A 26747-nucleotide genomic window follows, 5' to 3' on the forward strand; every position below is an offset into this window, starting at 1 on the left:
CTATGTCAAAGGCTGCTGATAGGTCGGGAAGCACTAATAGGTAGGAGTTGCTTTTGTCCAGATTATGAAATACATTATCCAACACCGTTAAGATTACTGTTTCAATGCTAGTACCTGGTCTGAATCCTGACTGGTAGATGGATTGGATATGTTCTTTTGAGATTGTGTTGTTCACTTGGTTAGCCACTATTTCTTCTATGGCCACTGTTTTTTCTATGGCTTTCCCTAGCCTCAAGAGGTTCGCTACTGGTCGATAATTTGCTTTGTGACTGGGGTCGAGCTATGACATTTTGATTATGGGGGTGATGTACTAGTCTTCAGTGCAGTCAGGGACAAACCTTGATCTAGTGAGGTCTTTATCACATCAAACCATATATCTTGAGAGATATGGAAACTGAACTTGATTATTTTGAACTTGATTATTTATTCAAGGTAAGGTGCCGCAAAATTAGTTTGTGAGTCTCAGGTTTGTTATGTCATTTTAGTTCCTCAGTAGTGATGGGTGAGAACGTATTTCAGGTGTGAAAATATGTTAGGAAGGGAGGAGTTGAAGAGATGGCTATAACAAATTACTTTTAATTAGTCTAATTTTCTCCATGAAATATGTGAGGAACTCTTCATATTTTTCCTTTATGTGGTAGATAATGCGTCCTGCATACTGGGCTGAGATTTTGATGTGCCAGAGGTATGAGTGAGTGTGTGATGTAGTGAGAGAACAATGTATGCTCCTGGATGCACACAGATTTAGCAGAAGAGATGATGGATTTGAATTCTTTCCTTAGTTTTTTTGAGTGTTCATGGAAGTTGTGGCAATTTTGAATTCCTCCATTCATTTTCCACTTTTCTCCGCCTGCTTCTTGCTTGGGTTAAAGTTTACAAAAACCAGGGCTGACTAGCTCTAGAGTATTTGAGTTGCTGAGGTACCAATTTTCAACACTAGCTGCAATGATTTCTTATAGCTATACGTGGCACTCCAGATATTCTTTCAGGGATTAGATTGCTGACTTTGTGGGTAATACAGCCTTGGAGAATTAAAGAGGTGGACTTTTTCAGTTGACAAAGGAGTCTTGTTTTGATTGGCTTGGTGGTGAATGTTTTGTAATAATTGAAAACCTGAAATGGATTAGGCAAGTAGACAGTCCAATTAATAGCCTATTGAATACTTGCATTGTAATGCACGAGGGACTGTTTTAACATATCGAAAGTACACCTGTGTACTTCAAAATTTCCTACTTTCCCACCGGCTGGCATTATAAACATTCAAATAAACACAGAAACTAAATAAGGATGCCATCCGTCAGCATATGGGAATACTTGACACCACATTTTGTAAAAAGCACGCATTCTTGATTGACCCTTGCACCAAGTAAAGCAGAATGTCAAATGAATTTCAATCTGTAACTGGGCTGTAATATTGAGAAATAAGTTAGCATTATACACTCAATGGTTGTAAATGGGCAACATCCAAGTTGAGTAAAAACTAAGTGCTTAAATTAAGAAGGATTTAAAATTTCCTAACTCACCTCAGCTTCGATTTCATCATATAAGAACTGCTTCTTGAACTTTGTCAGTGCATAATGGGCACTATCATTGTACAGGTCCAGGGAATAGAGAACATACCTATGTAAATGAAAAAGCACAAATCAACTCTTAAAAAGATCAATAAATGCAGAGATATTTAAAGACTCAGCATGTCTCCTGCTCCACAACAGAAAAAAGGCTACTTTGCTTTAAGTGCATTTCTCCTGCTGCAGAAAGCAACACTGTAAAAATATATATTTTTTTTTAATGTAAACTTATTTTAATATCGTTTTAAAAAAATACATTTTTTCATGCAGTCATGACTAGTACTTTTGAAAAACGTAATTGCCTTTTTATAATTTTCAATTGACACTAAATGATTATAAAAGGGCATTTAAATTGCGTAACTAGTGATGATTAGAGGCAGTGACACATGAAATTCTGAGGCTTTTTGCCTTTCTAGTTACATTGTACTAAGCCCCACCAGCCTTTGGATGTAGGTGGGTTAATGTGTATCTTTTTTCCTTACAAATTTAATAAACAAATTTAGCCTAAAAATACACAATTACTTGGTTTGTTTGCAGAACCTCTCTGTCTGCTCTTTGATAATCTGAACAAAACATTCAAGGGCAATGACAAGGAATGCTGTTTCTGGCGAGCTGAACCTCTCCACACATTGTTTGATACCAGTGTCATCAGCGAGGTTATCAATGATGTCTCAGAACATGTCATCAGTGATGTAATATGTGAGCTCATAGTAGTAATTTTCTGAGTTTTTGTATTTTTTTTTTTTTTAATGGCCAGATGCTGTGCCCAATCCCCAGCAGGCAGCCAATCCCCAGCCACACACTGTCTTCCACAGTGTTGACATGGAGTTGGCTGCAGGACCTTTCCTGCCCCAAGGGATACCCACCCCACTTTTGTTTTTAAATTGTTTTTTTGATCCTGGTGGACTAAGTGGGCCACGCTGGCTCCTGATATAGTATTGCAGGATGGCTGCAACGAAAAACGATTTTTAAAATTTATTTGGCCCTGGTGGGTCCCTCAGGGACACCCCCAAAAGGTCCAGGGGGGCAGGGTACTGCTACTCTGCCCTCCCTTAGTCTTTATTTTGTTTTTCATTTTCAGGACATAAGACACCCAGGCTCCATACCATGTAATGAAGGTCGCAACATGTATTTTTATGTTGCGGGCAACAAATCAGAACGCAAGATTTCAAGCGACTTGTGGGTCATTAGTGAGCCCCCAAGGCTACCAACAGGGAAAAAAGCCCCCTCGGCCAATTAGATAGCTCTATTATTTGAAGCTGCATACACACTTGAGTCCTGCGTAACCAACCGTCCAGACAGCTACAAAGTTTGAACCTTACTTTCTTAAAAACTGTTGTATGGATTTACATCAGATCACCAAAAATACACTTTGTGTAAAAATCTATCTTCCTGCCAAATTTGGTGTAATTCCATTTAGCCATTTGGTGGCTGTAGTGCTGTTTAAAACTCCCATACTATACGGATCACCCTGAAACTTTTCAGGAAGTGGCACCAAGGGTATCAGTAAACAATCTATTTCCTAGGGTAACAAGATGCTAACTAGAACTACACAGTGGTGCCTGCCTCTTTGTTTTTTCACCTACTAGCAGTCGTCACTAGGGAGTTATAGTTAGGACCATGTTTCCATTCAAAAAACGTTTTTTTTTACTTGCCTATATCTTTGGCACCATTTGGCAAATCTCCAAGATAGTTTCCCAAAAAACTGTGCTGGTGGTTCTTGTTGCGCACTGAAAGTTTTGGGGTGATCTGTCAAGCAGGGGTCGCGGAAAAAAGCGCAGGGTCCAAAAAGTTGTGTTTTTGTGTTTTCCATGTTAATTCCCATAGGACCTTTCGACACGACTACAGCACAACCGTTTGATGGAATTACACCAGATTTGACAGAAAGCTAGCTTGTGGTACGTAGATTACGTTTTCGCTTATTTGGTGTAAATCTTTTCAGTAGTTTTGAAGACATCAGAGGGAAAATAAATGTGTCTATCTAGGGACGTGGCTCCTTCGCAATGATTAGCAAAAAAAGATGAGTTTTTGCAGTGAAAGGCACAGCTCTGATTGGCTGCCAACACTTCAAACCTTTCAGGGGCTTCAAACAATTGTAACTAGGGGTGCCCCCTGCCGCAGGACCGGGGGGCCACCACCAGTTCCCTGGGGCTTTAAATCAATTTAATGTGGGGGCTGCTCCCGCCACCTGCAGCCCTGGGGACTGGCACCTCCCCAGGGCACTGCTGAATTTGTCTGTGTGTGTGGAGGGGAGTGGTATGGGAGGGAATGGGGTGGTGCTACTTCCTCCCCCCTCAAAGAGCCCCAGGGACCACCACCTCCCCAGGACATTTTCCAATTGTATGCTAACCCTGCACCACCACCCCCCTCAGCCCCATGCCGCCCCCTCCCCGCAGCCCCGGGGGCCACCATATCCCCGAGGCATTTCTCAAGATATGTGCGCCACCCTTGCAGCCCCGGGGACCACCACCTCCCCAGAACCTAACTATAAAGTCCCTGTAACCTTTACGTTTTTCAGTGAAAACGAGTGAGTGGCTGGCACTGCACAGTTATAGTTAGGTCAGAGTTTTCATACAATGAGCATTTCTCTAATAATTGACACCTTTTTGAAAACCTGCACTACCTATAAATGTTTTTTTTTTTAAAGAATCGTCATCCAACTTGACTGCTTCATGCAAAGTTTTAGATGATCCATCAAGTGGAGGCCAAGAAAAAGTGGGATGACAACATTTTGATTTCCTATGTTAACTCCCAAAGGAGTGGTTGCTCTATGATATAGAAAAACTGTACAGAATTTCGCCATATTTGGCCGAAAGTTAAAACCTTTCTCAGAAAGTATGCTTTTGAGGTCGAGCCTCCAGACAGCTCGGGCACACTAGCACTTGGTGGGCTACTGTGTCTATATTAAAAAAGGGGATTTTCAGCCAATCTTTTGCTTACCGTTCATTTGCATTATTATCACTGTGCGGCGTCACTTCTTGCATCAGTTCCTTTTCTTTCTGTGTTGCATGGACCAAGTACAGATTGATTTAATTTAATTAGTGTCTGTCCGCTACTCTTGCTGTGATTGAGGTACCACTTCTTCTTTTTTGGGCATTTTTATAAAGCACAAGCTCAACCCGAAGGTACTGGAGCGCTTTATTAGTGTCTATACCTTGGATCATGTGTAACTCTCCCTTCTCACTTTGTGTTTGTCATTTACAACACGTACACATTTACTATACATCACTATTTATCACTAGTGTTTGCACTTTAAAGCAGTCTCAAACCGGTCTCTTCCTGTGATATTTACAATATAATAAGTGGTTGAGCAGGCTTGATGGGGGTCTCAGCCCACCTCCTCGGCACAGCCTGGTGAGGGCTTTATAAACTACCCAAAGGTAAGGTGCTTTGGTTTCTCAGGCGTTTAGGTTCTGTGCTGTGTACACATTGTGCGGATTTACCATATTTATTGCAGATATCTTGTTTTAGGTTTTATGAAAACAATTGTAGTTTTTGGTTTCAGTAGACTATTTATTCTATGTGAACAGAGTAACGTTCAGCCCCAGACAGCCCAGTGGAGGAACACAAACCATGGTTTACATGTGTGGTGAGATAGCGCACAGGCTGCGACCTTGTGAGTCGTTGTGTTTCACTGAAGTAGGCACCTTCACAAAAATGTAATTTTTTAGTGTTTATGTAGCACACACAACTAGTTTAATTCTCTCTCGTGTAATATTTGTGGAATATGTGTAAAACATTTCAGTTCTCACTATTTCATCGCCTTCTTGTGGTGAAAAGCACAGCCCTCTAGGAAGCCTATGTCCTGCAAATTTCACTGATATTTCTGCAATCTGGGTTCAACCAGCTGAGTTATCCTACTAATGGGTTTGAATAGTTTTCTCACAGGCTTTACAGAGGTTATTCTTCTTACACCTTGGTGTAGGGGCATAAAATGTGGAGCTGGGCATCGGCCGTTTCAGTGGAGGGACCACGTAATCTGAATCTATGGTCTACCTGGACTGGGACATAAAAGGCAAGAAATGGCAGCCTGATGTCCAAGGCGTCCACAGCCATTATCAGCTAGGTAGATACACAAGCTGAAACATGCTGAAAACTAAAGTGGTGCTTTACCTAAAAATGGGAGCCCCATCATACAACGTATGAGGCAAGTCAGGGGAGGATTTTAGTGCATTTTTTTTTTGTATATTAATATTCTTGTACTAGGGGTATTCACACCGCTTGCACCTAGCCCCAATGGGAAGTGGCACACCAGAGACATAAGACAGGATTTTGTGACATCACATGTTTATTACAGATGCATGGAAGACACTTACAAATGTAGGCATATTATAAACCCCAAAAAACCCAGAGTTAGAACACCAGAGCTTAAAGCGCTGTAAGTCATAATTTAAAGACACTCAATTTACTCACTCTGGTAAGATGGAAGGCTTGTCTTCATTTGAACTCGTGACCTGCAAAGCATATCTTTCAGTTTGTGTGTTCACTCACTTACCCAGCCAGCAGGAACCATTCGGTTTGCAAAGTGGGTAAAACTGATTTTAAAAAGCACTATGACGCAGTCATGGCTGATGCACCTTTAAAAATTATTTTTAGTCGTGCTGCACAGAAACCACACTGCTAATGGCGTTATCACCCTATACCAGGTCCAGATATCCCCTATTAGAGAGGTGTAGGCAGTTTCCAGGAATCCAGGGCTCTCTAGAGGTAGCTGTGGACGAGCAGCCAAGACTTATCTAGGAGTCATGCAAAGCTTCTGCAATACCGCTAGTCACAGCACTCACACATGAAAGAACCACACAGTGTTACAAAAATAAAGCTACTGTATTATGGTAACACAAATACTAAAATACTGTATATGCAATACTCCACTAGAAGGTGAATAAATACACTATTGCATACACATTGTGAGTTGGGAATTGGAATGAAAAGCAATAGAAAGCAGTGAAATAACAGAAAATAATGAAGACCCCAGGGGGGAGACGAAACTTAAGTAAGTGGAATGCGTAAGTCAGTCCTCCACCCAAAGAAGTGGAATCTCTATAGGGGAGCTGGCAGAACTAGGAACCCTAAAAGGTAAGTACCAAGGTGCTCCCCAGCGACCAGGGGAGAAGAGGTAAGTACCTGGTTCTTCTCCAAACCCACAGGTAAGCTTTGGAAAAAGACTGTGCATGATCCAAGCAAGACTGGAATAAACCAAAGGTGGATCCTGACAGAAGAGAACCTGCAAATGAAGGGGACCAAGTCCAGTTTGCGTTGGAGTGTCTGGTTGGGACAGGATCCACTACCCAACCTTCTGGAGATGCAGGACCAGGTCGACGGTGAAGACAAGGAGTCAGCTGTGCAGCACAGGAGCAGAAGAGTTCAGAGTTGCCAGGGACCAGCAAGATCCAAGGGGACTCAACACAAGGAGGTGAGTCCCAGGTGACTCTCAGCAGTGAGAAGAATCAGAAGACAAGGAGGCAGCCCCCCCTCCCGAGGCAACTCACAGGCAGCAGGCACAGGAGTCGCAGTGAGGCCCACTTAGCACACCTGGAGAGGAATCCCACGGTGCTGGATCAGCAGGCAGGAGACTGTGCTTTGCAGGGAACAGTGCGGGCGGCTGGGGTTACACAGAGCCTGAAGTTCCCTTGGAGCAGGAACAAACAAGCCTTGATAGCTGCAAGAGTTGCGGTGCACAGGGGTACTGTCCTGCGATGAGAGGCAAGGGCACACCATTTCCCAAGTTGGATAGCTGGTCGAGAGGCCTGAGGGGAACACTCCAGACCACCACCTGTTGTGCAGGATCCATGCAGTTTTGCAGGAAAAAAGGACACAGCCAGACGTCAATGCAGGTGGTGCTTGTGAATACAGGTGAGTGACTCCTTCACTCCAAGAGAGATTCCTTCTTGCTTCTTGTGTAGGCTGAAGACTCGTCACCCTCAGAGAATGCACAGCCAGGGAAATGTTGCAGTTGCTGAAGGAAGCCGGAGAAACAATGTTGCAAAGCAGAGTCGTTGCTGGAGTTGCAGATTGTCGGTTCCTGGAAGGTCCAGTTTCAGTCCCGGTGGTCAGAAGATGAAGTAAACGATGCAAAGGAGTCCTGCTGGAATTTTGCATGTCGAATCTGAAGACCCACCCTGGAGGGAGACCCTAAGTAGGCCAGGAAGGGGGACTGGTCACCTAGCAGGGTGTGACCACCTATCAAAAGGGGGCTGTGATGTAACCTGCCTTATCTGGCCACTCAGGTGCTCCCAGGGGCCTCTGCCCACCTTGGATTCAAGATGGCAGAATCAAGGGGCAATCTGGAGGAGCTCTGGGCACCACCCCTGGGATGGTGATGGGAAGGGGGGGTGGCCACTCCCCTTTCCATTGTCCAGTTGAGCGCCAGAGCAGGGACCGGGGATCCCTGGACTGGTGCAAACCGGTTTATGCAAGGAAGGCACTAAATGTGCCCTTCAAAGCATACCAGTGGGTTGGGGAGGCTACCCCTCCCAAGCCATGTAACACCTTTTTCTAAATGGAGGAGGTGTTGCCTCCCACTCACAAAGGAAATCTTTTGTTCTGGCTTACTCTGTTTGAGCAGCCTAAGCAGCCGGAGGGCAGAAACCTGTCTGTGGGGTAGCAGCAGTATGGTCTTCCTGGAAAACCCCAGAAAGCTGGTAGAAGCAATGCTAGGGATCCTTTAAGGAGCTCCCAGAGTGCATGGAATCATACAACCAATTCTGGCAACAGTATTGGGTTATGATTCAGACATGTTTGATACCAAAAAATGCCCAGGTTTGGAGTTACCATTATGTAGCTGGACATAGGTAGTGACCCATGTCCAGTACATGGGTAAAATGGCTTCGCCACACTTACGAAGACCCGGCAAATTGAGCTGGAGTTCGCAGGGGCACCTCTGATCATGCAGTGGTGCCCTCACACACAGGTACTTGCATCCTGCCCTCTGGGCTAGGAGGGCCTCCATAAGGGTGACTTACAGTGACCTGTTGCAGTGACCTGTAGTGAAAGGGTGCATGCACCTTTTCACGCAGGCTGCAATGGCAGGCCTGCAGACACATTTTGCATGGGCTCCCATGGCTGGCATAATTCCACAATTGGCATACCGGTGCCCCCATGTAAGTCTATAGTATATGGTACCCAAGGCACTGGGGCACCAGGGGTTCCCCAGGGTCTGCAGCATGTGTGTGCCAAGTCCTAAGCAACCAAATTTAGAGGGAGAGAGCACAGTTGTATGAAGTTGGCTCTGTATATACTATCTGAAAGTAAGAGATAGTGTGCACAGAGTCCAAGGGCTCCCCTTAGAGGTAGGATAGTGGCAAAATTTGATAATTCTAATGCTCTATTTTGTGGTTGTGTGGTCGAGCAGTAGGCTTATCAGAGGGTAGTGTTAAGCGTTTGTTGTACACACACAGGTAATAGATGAGGAACACACACTCAAAGACTTAACTCCAGGCCAATAGTTTTTATATTGAAAAATATCTTTTCATAATTTATTTTAGAACCACAAAATTCAAGATTTGAAGTAAATACATAAAATGTAAGGTACTCCACACAGGGAAGTAAGGAACTTTGAAATAGAGCAGAAACATACACAGTGTTAGTTAAAACGGCAATAAGCTATTTTAAAGGTGTACACAGTGCAAAAATCAACAGTTCCTGGGGAGGTAAGTAATGGTTAGTTTTTCACGTAAGTAAGGCACTTACAAGTTCAAGTTCCTGGGCATAGGCAGCCCACCATTGGGGGTTCAAGGCAACCCCAAAGTCACTGCACCAGCAACACAGGGCCGGTCAGGGGCGGAGGTCAAAGGAGGGCCCAAAACACATGGGGGCCCATGAAGAACAGCAGTGCTCCGGTCCAGTCTGCCAACAGGTAAGTACCTGCGTCTTCGGAGGGCAGACCAGGGGGGTTTTGTAGAGCACTGGGGGGGGCACACAAATAGGCACACAAAACACACCCTCTGCGGCACAGGTGTGCCCAGGTGCAGTGTGCAAATCAGGCGTTGGGTTTTCAATAGGAATCAATGGAGGGGCCCGGGGGTCACTCTAGCGGTGCAGGCAAGGCACAGGGGGGCTTCTCGGGCCAGCCACCGACTGGGCTAGGCAGAGGGTCGCCTAATGGTCACTCCTGCACTGGAGTTCGGTTCCTTCTGGTCCTGGGGGCTACGGCTGCAGTGTTTGGTCCAGGCGTCAGGTTCCTTGTTTGGGCAGTCGCGGTCAGGGGGAGCCTCTGGATTCTCTCTGCATGCGTCGCTGTGGGGGTCCAGGGGTCGTCTCGGGTTACCCACGAGGTCGCAGTCGCCTGGGAGCCCTCCCTGTAGTGTTGGTTCTCTGGAGCTCGCGCCGGGGGCATCAGGTGCAGAGGGTGAAATCTCACGCTTCCAGCGGGAAGTGTGAGTTCTTTAAAAGTTGCAAGAAAGTTGCAAAGTTGTTGCTGTTTTTGAACAGTGCTGCTGTTCTCTAGAGTTTCTTGGTCCTTCGGTTCAGGGCAGCCCTCTGAGGCTTCAGAGGTCGCAGGTCCCTGTCGGATGCGTCACTGTGCAGTCCTTCTTCTTTGTGTAGGTTGTAGGAATCAAATTTCCTGAGTTCTGGGGTGCCCCTAAATACTGAATTTAGGAGTGTGTTTAGGTCAGGAGGGCAGTAGCCAATGGCTACTGTCCTGGAGGGTGGCTACACCCTCTTTGTGCCTCCTCCCCGAGGGGAGGGGGCCACATCCCTAATCCTATTGGGAGAATCCTCCAAACTCAAGATGGAGGTTTTCTAAAGGCAGGGGTCACCTCAGCTCAGGGCACCTTAGGGGCTGTCCCGACTGGTGGGTGACTACTCCTTGTTTTTCTCCTTATCTCCTCCAGCCTTGCCACCTAAAGTGGGGGCAGTGGCCAGAGGGGCGGGCATCTCCACTAGCCCTGGGGTGCTGTAACGAAAGGCATGAGCCTTTGAGGCTCACCACCAGGTGTTACAGTACCTGCAGGGGGAGGTGAGAAGCACCTCCACCCAGTGCAAGCTTTGTTTTCCTGGCCACAGAGTGACAAAGGCACCCTCCCCATGTGGCCAGAAACTCATCTGGTTGTGTCAGGGTGGCAGAAACTGGTCAGCCTAGCACTAGGAGTCAGACTGGTATTCAGGGGGCATCTCTAAGATGCCCTCTGGGTGCATTTTACAATAAATTCCACACTGGCATCAGTGTGCATTTATTGTGCTGAGAAGTTTGATACCAGTCTTCCCAGATTTCAGTGTAGCCATTATGGAACTATGGAGTTCTTATTTGACAAACTCCCAGACCATATATTCTGATGGCTACCCTGCACTTACAATGTCTAAGGTTTTGCTTAGACACTGTAGGGGCATAGTGTTCATGCACATAAGCCCTCACCTGTGGTATAATGCACCCTGCCTTAGGGCTGTAAGGCCTTCTAGAGGGGTGACTTACCTATGCCACAGGCAGTGTGAGGTGGGCATCGCACTCTGAGGGGAGTGCCATGTCGACTTAGTCATTTTCTCCTCACCAGCACACACAAGCTGTGAGGCAGCGTGCATGTGCTGAGTGAGGGGACCATAGGGTGGCATAAGACATGCTGCAGCCCTTAGAGACCTTCCCTGGCATCAGGGCCCTTGGTACCAGGGGTACCAGTTACAAGGGACTTATCTGGGTGCCAGGGCTGTGCCAATTGTGGGAACAAAGGTACAGTTTAGGGAAATAACACTGGTGCTGGGGCCTGGTTAGCAGGGTCCCAGCACACTTTCAATCGTAACTGGCATCAAGAAAAGGCAAAATGTCAGGGGGTAACCATGCCAAGGAGGCATTTCCTTACAACAGTCAATTGGGGTCCTGGTTAGCAAGATCCCAGTGAACACAGTCAAAACACACTGATAGCAGGCAAAAAGTGGGGGTAACCATGCCAAAAAGAGGGTACTTTCCTACAACATCAGGGCCACAAATTATTGATGAAGTCGGCAATGTCAATGCTGGAACAAAAGGCAATGGCAGAGACAATAGTCTCAAAGGCACAATCTATTGACTTTGCCAATGCTTGTTGTGATTTTGGTAAAGACTTGTTCAACCATTTTCAAGAAATCCATATTTAAAGACGTGCTCAGGGTGCGCATGGAGGGGTTAAAAAGTAAAGTATATGAAGACAGTTGGTCCTGTGGTACCAGAAGTGAAAAAATAGGTCACACTGACTGGCTAAGTTAGGTTGTTTTTTCTATCGGCCATTTCAGACAAACGTCCCAATCACACAGTACCTAACAATCTGACTAACTGGCCGCACTCTGAAGAAAATGTTGCAGTCACCATCACAGGACTTGTGACTTAGTTCCAGTGTCTTGAAAAGGTTTTTTCAAAAGGTCATACGGAGGAAGGGTAGAGACAACTTGAACCTAAGGAACTTGTGGAAGGACCCAGAACCCCCCCTCCCCCCCAAGTAATTAAATAAAATAAATAATGGGGGTCGCAGGTACCATGTTACTGTCGCAGGACCCAGCGTAGTTACTATGGTATTTCTGCAGGAGCTGTTGTACAAGCTTTCTCTCAAATGTCCTGCAATACCATTGACCGGCCATGTGGGTGTTGGGCCCAGGCTCTGCAGCCAACACCTGCTGCCAACGGCCAAAGGCAGTGTGCAGCAGCGGCGTTGGGTGTAGGCTACCTGAGGGGATTCAGTGCACGCTCAAGTTTGAATTTAATCAAAACCCCCAGAGATTCACGGAAAAAACTTAAGGTTTAAAGTAACATTAAAGTTAGCTGTTGAAATGAGATAAAAACTAATGTTTAAAAACTAAAAGCACTGAAATTCACTGGCTTTAGCTTACTGAGCTAACTATAACTTGTGCCACCCGCCATGTAGTGCTTATGACCTTATATATCACTCATGACATGTTAAATGACATCACTGATGACATCATCCATTCAATCTAAAAGCATTCTATACAATTTGTGCACCTGAAGGTAATTCATCATACTAGTGTTCATTGCACATCTGTCAAATAACCCACATTTAGTGGATCTTATCCTCTTTTTCCCGGTGTTCACCCACCTAACAAACAAAATGTCTCCACAGACATTAATGGTGTAATCCCCTTTTTAAATGTTGAACACCCTTCTTAGAGGGGGGAGCTTCTTAAAGGCTTCACATGGCCTGCAATTTTAGGTCAAGAGTTTGGCAGGTATGCATTTCCCACTAAAAAGACACCTTCTGCCAGGCCCTATGGATAACGCTCTATGGTCTGAGTTTAGACATACGCTCCAGAGATGGGCACAATGGCATCCAACTTTAGTCATGCTTACTTCTCTATAGCCATACAGCACCTCTACGTAGGACAGCATTAGGGGGTGTGGCCTGACACTGATGGCGGCAGTTGTAGCTTGAGGAGCTCCCGGCGGCACCCGGGCTATCAGTTGTTATCCTGCTTCGATTCTAGCTTCCCAGACTCTGAGGACCCTTTTACCAAGTGCTGGAGTCCAATGCAATGATGTGCCTGCCCCATCGGCGCTGAGTGCAAGGGGTGAAACCCTGAGAATGAGGTGTCCACGAGGCATCACCCGCAAGATGGTGGCGGCCAGTGCCTCTTAAGTGCTGGTGAATGCAGCGGCGATGGAGCCAATGGAAGAAATTTGGATGGGACGACAGGTCCCCGTACTGTGATGTAGGGGCTGCAGTGTTGAGTGTTAGGTCCGTTGCAGTCTGGTTGCGAGGTATGGTGGCAGCAACAAATGGCAACCTAGCCTGAAGCTGTGTGACGGAGTGGCCTGGGGAGGTGGATGAGGCAGGTGGCTGCCGCTGCTGCCACTGCCTGGGGCACCAAGTTTACTAGAGTGGTGCCCTGGCGGGGGGGGGGCGTGGGTGAGAAGTGTGGGCCCATATCCCGCTATACAGTCCTGAACATTTGGCATCATAAGGTGTGAGGTGGAATGGGCTGTGCTGCATGGGGATGGCCAACCTTTGCTCTCCATGAACTGCTGCGCCAGGAATCTATAAGGTGCAGTAGGCCTTATCATATTTCTAACTGTTGGTTACTGCTGGGGCTCTAACTGGCTGGAGGCACCGGCAGTGGTGTTGGGAAGGCTTCTGCCTTTGCACTGTGACTATGTGGGGGAGGGGGTGTCCTCTGGCACCTCAGGACGGACTACTAAGCTGCAGTTCTGTTGGCCCTGACTGTGGGGGGCAGCACTACGGCTCTGTTCCTCCCTCCACTGAATATGGACAGGCGTTGAAGACTGAATTCCGGAGGGCCCCTAAATGTTTGGTGACTCTTTCCTATAGCGATGCCGAAGGCAGAGAGCATCACACCCTTGGCCAAGGTGGCCGGGAGTCCTCGGCCACCCTGGACACTATCCTTCTGATCATCGAGAATATAAGGGAGGCTATGGAGCAAAAGATAAACGCAATGGTTGTGGACATGGGCCCATTACAGGATGATCAACATAAACTGGCCGGGAGAGTCTTGACTAATGTAGAAGTGTGGGAGGACATCCCACTAGAACTGGGAACACTAAAGAAGATGCTGGCATCATTGGAGGGGCGTATGAAGGTGTTGGAGTACTGCACTGAAGATGCCGAAAACAGGACCAGGAGAAAAAATATCCCAGTGGTTGGTCTGCCTGACAGGGCTGAGTGGAGTGATATTGTGTTTTTTCTGGAAAGATGGTTAAAAGACAAAGTGGCCCTACAGGGTCTCTTCTTCTTCACCTTGTAACAAGCCCATCTGGTCCTGGCGAGAACCCACACATCGGGCGGCACCACGCCCCGAGGTGGCCAAGCTGCATTATAAGGACCAAATACTATGCACGTATCCGCGGCAAACTGATGGTGGACAACAACAGAATAATGGTGTTTCCCATTTTACTAGGAAAGACTAGAAACAGCAGGGATTGTTTGTCAAGGCCCAAGAAGCTCCTCCAACAAATGGTCTTCAGTATGCTATGTTGTTCCCTGCAAAACTTAGCCTTTCCATGGAAGGGGGAGTCAAATTTTTCACATACCCTCAAGAAGTGTGGGACTGGATTGACAAATAGCTGCGGGGTGTGGGATTCCCAGTGGAGGACCGATTAGCGCTGGGTGACGGCCGGCCCTACTCAAAGAGCAGATTGACGTGGAGTTGGAGGATGTCTATGATTGCAAAAGTGCAACGGGATTATTGGAATACAGTGGTAGCAGCGGTCTCTCTGACTACTACGCCTTCTTCCCCTTCTGCGGACTCGATGCCACAGGACACAGACTAAGATGGTACCTCGACTTCCACTGTGGACGCCGCTCTGGAACTGCCATGGGCTCCGCTACAGCGGATTATATATTTTTATTATTGTTGCCAGCTGCTTTGTTTGGGGGGGAGGGAGAGGGGTCAGGGTAATCTATGGCCTTGTGGTCTCTAGCAGGGTCTTTGTCTATTGCTACTTGTCTTCTGCTTGTCTTCTGCATGAGGAGTCATTTTTGGGGGGGAGGGCAGGTGGCTTGGGTGACAACAGGGGATTGTGGTACAGCGGGGTTCACTTCCCTCACTGCCTGTGTGCTTGTTTACAGTTGTTACTCACTTTGTGCTACAGTTTGGACAGAGAGTTGTTGCTTTATTGTCCTGGGGGGAGGGAGGGTGTTTATTTAAATCCATTGGGTTGCTTTGAGTTGATAGCTCTGGGCCTGGTCACTGGCAGAAGTTTGGGGGGGGCGGACAGTCCCTGTTTGCAGCCAGTTGTGTTGACTTTGCTGGTCATGGAATCATATTGCATTATATGCGGACAATATGTAGCTCTTCTTAAAAGACAAACGGACAGACCTGGAAAAGATGATTTGCTTGGTAGATGGCTTATGGGATGTGTCAGTACTCTGTAACAATTGCCTAAGACCATCCTGTTTCCTGTTCAGGCGTGAATATCGCAGGGCTTGAAGATGCCACTCTCCCAACGCACCGTGATCTGACCCAGTTGGTGTTGGCTCCTAGGCAGTTGAGGCCTCGGTATTGGGGTCTGTTGGCGGTGGCCAAACACTGCTGGATCCACAAATTGCGGAAGACTAGCACCTGGAATCCTTACTCGCCTGATATTCATATGTGGGCACTGGCAGTATTACCCCACTGCTGGTGATTGCAGGAGGCTGGACAATTGGCAGCAACTGGGTGTTGAGCAGGTGGGAGCCGCCTTTCAGGATGGGACGCTGTTAACGTTTCAGGAGATAACATCCGACTTAGCTCTACCTGCAGGGCAGTTTCTTCTCCATGGGGAGCATGGGGCAGCAATTAAGGAACAGAAGGGTGTGGCTAGTCCGGGCCCTCTCACCATGTGGGTTGCCATGTTATCTGCAGCACCTCGTGTAGGAAGCTGGATCTTTATATAGTGGACCGGTCGTGGTAGAGGGGGCCTTCAGAAATAGTCTACAGGCATGGATGGGGGACCATCTTCAAAAAGAGGGCAAGGAGACTTAACCAGTCCAGTGCACTGTCTACTAATTCATAGTCTACAATTCTTAAAAGTACACTGTTTTGAAATAGGACGACTTAGTTAGACCCTTCTTGATACAGATCAAAAGGGCACTTTTGTGCTTAGAAGCAAGAGCCCTTACACACCCAAATGGGTGTCATGCTTCATCATTGGGCCTGCTCCAAGTTATGCCAGCATTGCAATGCCCAACGGGCCCCACAAGGGGGCTCTTTACCAGACATCTTTTTATGAATGCCGTTAATGAGTACAGGAACAGATTCAGTTCTGCAAGTAAAGGGTATGAAGGACTGGAAAGTGTGCGTTAAAATTGGCTCTAGGCCCTGAAGGGACTATGTCAAGGTTAAAAACAAAAATAATTAGTGACAAGGGAAATAATGTCCCTGCACTCACTGAACAGAAAAGAAAGGGGAAAAGGAAATTATCCTTTAACCCAGTATGATGGAGGCATTTTTCATGCCTATAATTGTCGCAAAAGTATCAGTGGCGTTTCTTCAGGACCAAAAACCAGAAAAGACAGGCCCTGAGTGTATTTGTAATGTTTAGTAGTGTGAAAAGAAACTTACTTGTGTGTCTAGATGCCCTATATGGAGGTTGACTTGAAATGAGAAAAACAGACATAAAAAGAAATATGACACAAATAGTGAATGCAGTACGAAACATACAGTGCCCCAACAAGCAGTGTAAACATGCACACACCTCGTGGGAGGCTGTAGAGCCTTGACATAGTCCCTGATCCAAAGGGGGCGGGGCTTCTTTGAAGCCTCCTGCCTTGGAATGCAGACCTTTAGGTCATCCTATTGGGAGGGGACTGTAACACCCCTGCCAGAGCAGGCTTCTGTTCTGGCCTCCCAAGAGAGATTGCCCTCGGCCATGGGAATCAGAAACTCGTCTGTTGGTTTCAGGCTGGCTAGAACTAGTCAGTGAGCTCACCATCAGCTGGCTTTTCAGGGGCACCTCTAAGGTGCCCTTTGGATGCATGTATTAATAATTCCATCACTGGAATCAGTGAGGGTTTATTAATACGAGACATTTGATACCAAGCATCCCTAGTTTCAGTGAAGCCATCACATAGCTGGGCAACTCATATTGACCAGTGTCCAGCACGTGTACTCAAAATGGCTGTAGGCATGACTAATAAATATTACATGCAGTGATTAGGGGACATGGCACACAGCCTGTGTGCCATGTCGTGTTTTCACTTTTTGGAGCACCTCGTCACGTAGCCTGCAGTGGCAGTCTGCTTGAATTTGATGCTGGGTCCCTTAGATTGTCACAAGCTGTGCTGCAGTCCTTAAGGAGCCTCTTAGTACCCATGTCCTATGTACCAGAGGTACCATTCACTAAGGACTTACAGGGTGCCAAAGGGCCTGGCCACTTGGGGATCAAGTGACCAGGTGTCTTGTTTCGGGGAAGGAACACTGGCACTTGGGACCTGGTTAGCAGAAACCCAGTGCACCTTGGTAAAAGTTGCATTAAAAAACAGGCAAACGTGGGGGGTTTCTGTAACCAGAGCCCAGCTTCCAAATCCTCGGGGACATGTATGGCTGTTTTGAAATTATATAGGGCACTCCGTAATGATATTAATGCCTCGCTGACGATGCTGTAGTACCATTTGGTGGCAGGTATTGGTATACTGATCAGTGATCCAGATTGTTGGAAAATACTGGAGCAAGTCCTCAAGGTGCCAAGAAATGCCAGCTTCAAACTGATTAACTTTTATCTGGTTCACAGGGCATATCTTAAGCTGGATAAAATAAACAGAATTTACCCTGGGATCTCAGCTGCTTGCCCCAGATGTGGGATGGTGGGGCAAAACAGTTGCATATGATTGTAGGATTGTGTACACCTCTCCGCCTACTGGGCAGAGATTGGTGACTTCATCAATGATGTCACTGACTGTATTATTTAGCATTCACCAGTGGCATGTTTACTGGGTTTATTCCCATGCCCAGAGAAGTATATGGTCACCTCTAGTTCATAGATCTGGCTGTGATTTTAGCAAAACGCCTGATTATTTTTAAGTGGAAAGCCTCTGTGGGGCCACGGATTGATCAATGTACATGTGATCTCATTAAATGGGTGGGATATGAAAGCAGTAACCTGTTTAGCAATGCCACAAGAGGTAGGGGCTCTTTAGGGGTGGTGAAAGCTTGGGAGGGGTTATTGGATGGGGTTTGGGTGGGGCAGACTCGGAGGCTGGCTCTTCCCCTTGAGGGCCTGTGGTGTTCTGAATGAGGGGGAAGCGTGCAGGTTCTATAGATGGTTTGATTCTTGTTCCTGGGACTACTTGTTTACACCGGTGGACACTGGCTGGTGGGTTCTGCTTCCCTAGCATGGCGAGCTCTTCTGTGTGTTCGGTGGCAGGCTCATCTGCAACCCACTTCACAAACTCTTGTACTCATCGATGCAATAGTTGCTGGGCATCTGACTCAGTTTGGTGGGGTGGGGGCGGGAAGAGGTATGGCAAGATGGTAGGTTTCCTGTGCAGTTGCTGGCAATCTGCAATAACTCAAAACCTTCAGTGAAGTTCTGGAAATAAACATCAACACATCCTTGCTACATATGCCATCGAACAATTTGTTTATAGCACTGTATTACATGTCCTTTCCCTGTTCACAGCCCAGACATCCACTGGTGGCTAATCTATTATCAACAGACGCTTCAGCCTTTCTCACAGATGCTTTGCAAAAGGCTTTAACTTTAAGCCACAACCTACTTTAAAGCATACCTCTACAACCCACAACAGGTGCGCTCAGACTTTACATTGTTTAACAGAAGTAATACATGCATTCCAAACTTGAGCAATTTGTAAACGGTGCACTATATAACTTTCAACATGCACAACTAAACTTCTATTCTATTCTCACCATCTTATAAAGCGCATGGATATCCGGAGGTGTCCCAGCGCCGATACGGACAATGCAAAAAGGGTTGATAGTAATAGCGGGGGAGGGGAATCAAGCACTATAGAGCCAAGACTTCAGGACCTTGCAAAAGGGAAGCTCATGCTCCAGAAGACGCAGTTCCAGCAGAAATGTATTCAAGAGCTTGAAAACTAAGAAAAAAGTGGACTTAAACTGCACTCGACGTTCCACCATAAGCCTGTGCAAGTCCCTCAGGGCCTTTGTGGCTGAAGTATATTTGGAAACATTCATCAGGAAGCGAGCAGCCGCGTTCTGCACTATCTGCAGCTTCCTGATGACATAAAGAGAGGAGCCTAGGAACAAGGAGTTCCCATATTCAAGGCGAGCTAAGAATAGGCCTAAACGACCAGTTGTTTGGCGATGATGGGAAGCAGATGAATAACCTTCTGCAATAGTTTCAGGACGCCATAGCAGCTGGCTATGATTTTTTTTTTGCTTGCGAGTCAAGCCAGAAACCAAGACGTTTATTGGATTCTTTGGGGTAGGAAGGTTACTGAAATTGCCTAGGAAGGGACTTGAGGCAGGACTGCTAAGGTTATTGCAAAGCAGCAAGACCTCAGTTTTTTATTCATTAAGTTTCAGCTTGCAGCTCGCCATCCGCCGCCATCCATCTGGCACCTTCAAGAAGAAAGGAGGTCGGAGAGTCACTGCTGGAGTTGTGATAAGGGGAAATCGACATAACCAGCTGTGTCATCTGCATATGAAACCAGTGACAGCCTGTGGGCTTGGACAAGGTCAGCAAGCGGGCGGAGATAAAGGCTAACTAAGGTAGGGCTCAGAGAAGGGGTACTACACAGCAAGATGGAAGTCTGATCCTGGAACTGAAAAGACCGGTTCTGCAAGAAAGAAGAGAGACAATCAAGGGATTTGCCCCCAATACCGACCTAAGCAATCCTCTGCAGGAGGACAGAATGGTCTACGGCGTGGAAAGCAGAACTGAGATCTAGCAAGATTATACCGGCAGTGCTGCCCTGATGCAGGAAGCTCTTGAGCTCCTCCATTACTGCCAGTAAAACAGTTTCAGTACTATGTTGGAGGCAAAAGCCCATCTGGGTGGAGTGCAATAACGCATTTCACTCAAGGAAGCCAGAGAGGTACTAATTTACATATTTTTCCCGCAATTTAGAGAACCCTCGTAGCAGAGAGATAGGCCTATAATTGCTTAAGGTGGCAGGGTCCAGGTTGGGTTTCTTTAGAAGTGGCTTGGCAATTGAATGTTTCCATTGACAGGGTACATGCTCACAGGATAAAGATTAGGTAGCTCTATCACGACAGGAGCAATAACTTCGGACCCTTGACGGAGATTCTGCAAAGGAGCAGGATCCAAAGTCAAACCTTATTTTACAGAGATCAAGAGATCCTTAACTACATTTATAGTAAGGGTAGGGAATACCTGGAGAGAACAATATGGCAGGTCACCGGAAAGATTGCTGGAGTGAGGGTCTGACGAGCTGGTACTGTTGGGAAAGGAATAGTAAATATTCATGACCTTTTTTCAGAAAGAACAAAGCCAATTAATTTCAATGTTCTACCAAAGCCGTGGAGGAGGGGCCGGCTGCGCGGGTTCAATAATGTGTCTGAGAATACAAAAAAATTCCGTTGGGGGGCAGGAAGAGTTAGCAACTTTCGAAGAGTAATAGACGGCTTCAGCCACTTTGATCTCAACATGATAGCGCCTCATAGAATTCCTGTATTCTACTTTACTAATAGCATCAGAGGCCTTTCTCCATCTCCTTTCTAGGTGCTTACATTATTTCTTGAAGCACAGGAGATCAAATGTGAACCGCAGAGATTTAGGAAATCGCTGGGTATCTTTCTACCACCTTACAGGAAGGTCAACATCCAGGGTGCTGGTCAGCCATTCGTTAAGGGGGTGTACTGCAGAATCGACCAGGCCGAAAGGTCAGGTTTGGCAATTTCCAGGACCTCTACCCAATTTGTTGTGCTAAGTTTGGACCAGGGCTTCTCCAAACGTTTGGCAAGAGGAGAGGGGCAGGTGCGGAAGGGCATGGATAAGGACAGCAGGATAAAAAAAATGATCAGACCAGATCAAGGGGAGAGGAGAGTGGGATCGAACGTTCCTAATATTGCTAAAAACAAAGTCAATGGTGTGGCCCTTATCATGGGTAGGGCCTGAGACTAGCTGGGACAGCTGTAGGGAGGCCATATTCTGGAGTAGGGCTCCAACAGAGTGGTTACCAGTTTCATCTATGTGGATGGTAAAATCACAGAGTAGGGTAAAGTTTGGTCTATCCATCGATGAACCAGCAATCAGCTCTGTGAGGGCTTGAAGAAAGTTGGTGTAGGGTCTGGGGGGTCTATACAAAAGAATTCAGTGCATGGAGAAGGTATGGCACAGTGACAGAGAGAATTCAAGGCTCTCACAATGTGGAATAGTGTATAGAGAAAAGGAGCAATTAAACTGGTCCCTGTAAATAACTGCAATCCTGCTGCCAGATTTGCACTGTCTAGCAAGCCTACATATCTGAAAGCCAGAATGGAAAGCCTTCACCATATTGGGCACAAACTCCTCTGACAGCCATGGCTCTGATAAAAACAGTATGTCTGGATGAAGTTCCAGTATGAGGAAAAATAATTCTAGTTTATGGGCTGCCAGGGAGCAGCAGTTGACTAAATAGAGGCGCCACTCAGTCATGGGGGAGAGGCAAGCTGCATGGGCCTGTGTCTGACCAGGCTGCACAGACCATCCACATGAATAACATGTTGATAAGGAGAAACAAGGGACCCTGGAGTGGAGACATGAATCGGGGAAAGGAATGCGGAACACTAACAAATGACGGCGAGGGTATGCAGCCTTACCTGGTGGAAAACAGGCAGAATTTGTGGCCCTTAGTCCTGGATAAGCCCAGATGGGCTTGCCTTAGGTGCGCCTTTGGTGCGCCGATGCTACGTCCTGCATTTATTGCATGCCAGTCGGTAGAAAAAACAAATAGAGTGCAACTGAGAAGGCAGCTCTGGGGACAGAAGTGCAAAAACACTCACTTCCTCCGTTCCAACATTGAAAAAGTTCCTCCCCAAAAAGGTAAAAGATGGCCAGAAAACTTATTATTTTAAAAATTATTGAGTATGTCACATTTAGCAATAAAACCTTTGAAGAGTAGTAAAACAGATTAAAAGTTCACCACCACTGCCGCCAAGCAAAATCTGTCACTTGATTACCGGGCTGAACTTTTTCCATGCCATGTACCCACACATGTACATCCGGTAACTCTAGCCTCTGTATGACTATGATGTTGTCAGTAATGTCCTCAATGATTTCATTAAAGATGTCATCAGTGATGCCATCAATGATGTCAAATAACATGTCACAAGTGATGTAATGTGTCAGGGCATAATAAGTGCATGGTGGGAACATAAAGTTACTTACCTGTAGGTGTAGTGTTGCAACTTGAAGAATTTTCTGGATTCACATGCTGTGCATTATTCAGCCATCTAGTGGTTGGGTCCATAATTCTCCACTATTTTATTGTCCATCACTTTAGATTTTTGTTTGTTGGTGGGTATCGACGGAACCACTATTTGGTATCCCCTTGTGATGTCTTCCTACTTCCTTTGGTCACCATCATCAGATTTCCCCCCACCCACCCATCTTCTTGGTGGACGGGGGTGGGTCACTTGTGAATCCAGAAAATTCTTCAAGATGCAAAACTACACCTACAGGTAAGAAACTTTTGTTTTGGAATATGAATCTTTTTCTGGATTCACAAGCGGTGCAATGATTTTAAAGCGGTTTTACTCCTGTAGCGATTGGGTTGAAGATGGGCATTGATTTGTAACCAGATGTTGGGAAACCCTCTGACCGGCTTCTTTGTTCATTCAGCTATCAATACAATAAATTGCTGTTGAAGTTTGTACTGATGACCATGTTGCTGCCATGCAGAGTTCCTGTAAAAAAAGCAATGGTTGCTCCTTTCTTCCATGTAGAATGTGCTGTTGGTGCCCTTCGCAAGGTTTCTTCCACATACGTATGGCACAGTTGAATTGTTTGCGCAATCCATCCTGTGATAGTGTTTTTAGTTACTGGTTTTCCCAAGTAACTATTGGCAAATGATACAAAAAGCAGTTGAGTTTTCTGTAAAGGCTTTGCCTTTTCAACATAGTACATCTAACGTTTTGCATCTAATGTATGTAAAGTTCTTTCAGCATGCATTTTTCTATTTTGAAAGAAACTTGGTATCTATAATTTGACTGCTAGAAATTGCGAAACCACCTTTGGTAGGAACTGCGGATCCTTTCTCAAGACAATTCTGTCCTTGTGAATATGAAAATATGGATCTTGTATTGTGAGTGCTTGTAACTCACTCAATATGTGTAGTGAGATAATGGCCATTAAAAGGCAGTTTTTAAATTATCCTCTACAAAGTACTCTTGTGTAATGGTTCAAAAGGTTGTTTCATCAGTGGAGTTAGTACCACATTTTCCATGTGGGTGCTGAGTTCTCCTTGTTGGAGCTGTTCTTTTTGCTCCTTCTAAGAATCTCTTTACTAATGGTGTTGTGAAAAAAGTGTCTTTCAATATGTTCCCTTGTGTAAGCCACTAATGCAGATAGATGAACCTTCAAGGCTGCATATTTAAGACCTTCTTGTAAGACGTTTTAGGTATTTTAAAACCGTCTTTTTCCATATGCTTCTTTTCGCCAATCCTCTTTTTCCACACCAAAGTGAATTTCTTTTTCATTCTGCCATATAGCACTTTATTCTTATTGGTTTTCTTGCCTCTTAATACTGTCATTGTCTTTTTAGGTAACTTTAAATATGCGAATTCTAAGTCTTCAGGAGACATGCTGTTAGATTAAAAGATTCTGGCTCTGGGTGTATTACCGTCCCTCCTTCCATTGATGGATTGATCCTGTTGTCTTGGTAACTTTTGCAGTCTTCCTTGAGCTAGTTGCATTATCTCGGAGTACCAGGTTTGTCTTGCCCATTGTGGTGCAACTGAAATTAAGGTAATTTGATTCCTCTTGTATCTGTTGATTACTTTATGCAACAGTAGAATTAAAGGAAAGCAGATGTTCATGACCAGTTTATCAAAAGGGTATTCCCCAGCGACCAATGGTGCAGTTGTCTGGAGATGAAGTACTGGCATTTCATATTCTGTGGGGTTGCAAAAATATCTAATGTTGGTGTGCCCCACCTTTGTAAGATCCTTTCTACTACTGATTGGTTGAGCTACCATTCATGGGAGCATGAGGTTTGTCTGCTCAGCCTGTCTGCCTCAACGCTGTCTACTCCTGGTAGACGTATCGCCTCAATCTCCATGTTCCTTTTCATTGCCCATTTCCAGAATTTCTGAGCTAGCCTTGAACGGGATAGGAATTTAGTCCCTCCCTGTTTGTTGATGTAAAACAATGTTGTTGTATTGTCTGTGTGAATCAATAGTGTCTTCTCCTGAAGTTGGTTATTTAAAGCTCTGAGGGCTAGAAAACCCTTCTTCAATTCTAGGTAGGTTGATGTGTTGTATCTGTTCCTTCCCGATTCCCCTTTCTTTGAGGGGTCCCATGTGTGCTACCCACCCTACATGAGAGGCGTCCTTGGTTATTGTCCGAGATAGAGTTGGTTGTGTAAATAGTCTTACCTGTGTAACGCGTTCTCTATTCGACCATGCAATTTCCTCTTGTACCTTCTGTGTGACAACCAATAGATCTTCCCTACTCCCCATTGCTTGCGACCGTCATGGGGAGACTTCTGGATCAGTCTCATATGAAGTCTTGCATCTGGGCTTGACGATATGCATGATGCCATCTTTCCTAACTGTTTCTCCATCGTCCTCACAGTCAAAGCTTGCCCCTTGTGGTAATGGGGAGTCTCTCCCAGAAGGGACTGTGTTCTTTTCCAGCTTTGGAATGCTTTACATTGGATTGAGTTTAACTTGCACCCAAGAAAATCTTTTCTGGTTCTGGCTCTGGGAGGACTTTTCTATGTTCAACGAGAACCCTATTGTGTACAGTGTCTTCATTACCAAATGTTTGTCCTGTTTGCATTTTTTACATGCGTTTGCTCTTACTAACCTATCGTCGAGGTACGGATATACATGTATACCCATTATTCTGAGATGCGCTGCTACGGTTGCAAGGCATATAGTGGGAACTAGACTTTGTGTACACTCTTGGTGCAGATTTTATTCCAAATGCTCACATTGAATTGTCAGTATATTCTATTTACCACAAACCTTAGGTATGCCTTTCACTTTGTGTTCACTGGAATGTGAAAGTGAGCGTCCAATTCTATGGTTGCCATGTAATCCCCTTTCTGTAATTGTGGTATGACTTCCTGTAAGGTTGTCATTTTGAATTTATGAGTTTTAATAAACTTGTTTATGAACCTGAGGTCTAAGATTGGAAGTAACGATCTGTCTACCTCTGTAATTTAGAAATATGTTAAGTAATTTCCCTTGTTGATTTCCTGTTTTGCGATTAATTCTATTGCTTGTTTGTCCAATAACTCATTGACTTCTTTGAGGAGTCAACCTGTTTCCTCTTTGGAGTGTATCTTCTTCTTGGGTCTCCTTATTGGTGGGAATCTGATTAGGTCTATACAATGACTGAATTGAACTGTGTTTATGGATCCAATTGTCTAGAGTTATTAACCTCCACTCCTGGAGGAAGCCTTTTAACCTTCCACTGACTGGCGTGTTGTGTTTGAATTTGAACTGAATATTCTTTTCTTTCACTGAAGTTTTTTTTGTGAAAGCCTTGAATTCTCTGTGCAATCGCTTACTTGAGGGGAGCTTCCTCTGTTTGGTTGTACTATCCCTCTGGTTCTGCCTCGAAAGGAACTGCAACCCTGTTGATGATACTGCCAGCTTTGTTGAGTTGTGGCAGTTTGGGCACCACTTTGGAAGCCTGAATGAGAGCTTCCTGCTTGAAAATTGCCTATTGAGGTTGGTCTTCAGGTAGCAAATGTTACCCTTCGTAATACACCTCAAAACTGCAGTGCGCCCATGGACTTTGCTGTTTTGTTGTTCTTTTTTAGCTGGATAAGACTTTTGTCCACTGCGTTTTCAAACAATTGTTCTCCACTGAAGGGTGTATTTATGTTATCTGCCTTAACTTGTGGCTAACATCAGGAAATTCTCAGCCATGAGTGTTGTCTTAGTGTGATCCAGATCATCATTGGGTGGCTAAACATGTATTCGCAATCTTTTTTTCCCCGCTTTCGGCAAGATGTGCTGCCTTCTTTTATAATGTTCAGGGAGATGTTTTAATAGTGCTCCCATCTCCTCCGAGTACTGATGAGCATGGCTATTGAGTGGTGTATTTGAGTTTGCAATGCCCCACTGGTTTGCAGCACTACGTTCAATTCTACATCCCATACGTTCCATTCTTTTGTACTTCTTTTCCGGAGGGAGAAGAGGTTGGGGGGGATGTTGGCCCTCTTTCCGGCTGTCAACATGATTATGGAGTCCACTGGGACAGTGTCTTTTATATATGCAGGGTCTTTGGAGGAATACTTCTATTTCTTTTCTGCCTCTGGGAGTCATTGCTCTATAAGTGGCTGGCTCCTTAAAAGCTTCCCTCCCCTGGTCGAGGAAGCTTGAGAGCATGGGTAGGAACTGGTTCCTTGCTTGACTTAGCAGCAATGTTTCCAGTAGGATGCATGATTGCGGTTTATCCTCCTCTAGCGATATATTAAGTCTGTCAGCTGCATTCTATATGACCAGACTGTACATTCCAGTATCATCTTGAGGGGAGGGCTTTGACGGGTAGGAATATACATCCTCTTCAGGTGAGTCTGCCACCGAGACTTCCCATTGCTGTTCAATGTATTCACTTTCCTCTGAAGCCTGATACAATCCAGTTTGATCCTCTCCTTCCTCACAGAA

The 26747-nt window shown here is 45.7% G+C and overlaps 1 protein-coding gene across 2 annotated transcripts in view; it reads right to left on the reverse strand.

Moving 5' to 3' along the window:
- CYFIP1 (cytoplasmic FMR1 interacting protein 1) overlaps positions 1-26747 on the reverse strand; it is a 546797-nt gene that overhangs the window by 316234 nt on the left and 203816 nt on the right. For both annotated transcript variants that reach the window (XM_069204288.1, XM_069204289.1), the window contains exon 18: positions 1524-1620. In XM_069204288.1, coding sequence (XP_069060389.1) covers positions 1524-1620 — 97 coding nt within the window. The remainder of the gene's footprint in view (positions 1-1523; positions 1621-26747) is intronic.

This window comes from Pleurodeles waltl, chromosome 8, assembly GCF_031143425.1.
Source record: "Pleurodeles waltl isolate 20211129_DDA chromosome 8, aPleWal1.hap1.20221129, whole genome shotgun sequence".
In the NCBI taxonomy this organism is placed as follows: domain Eukaryota; kingdom Metazoa; phylum Chordata; class Amphibia; order Caudata; family Salamandridae; genus Pleurodeles; species Pleurodeles waltl.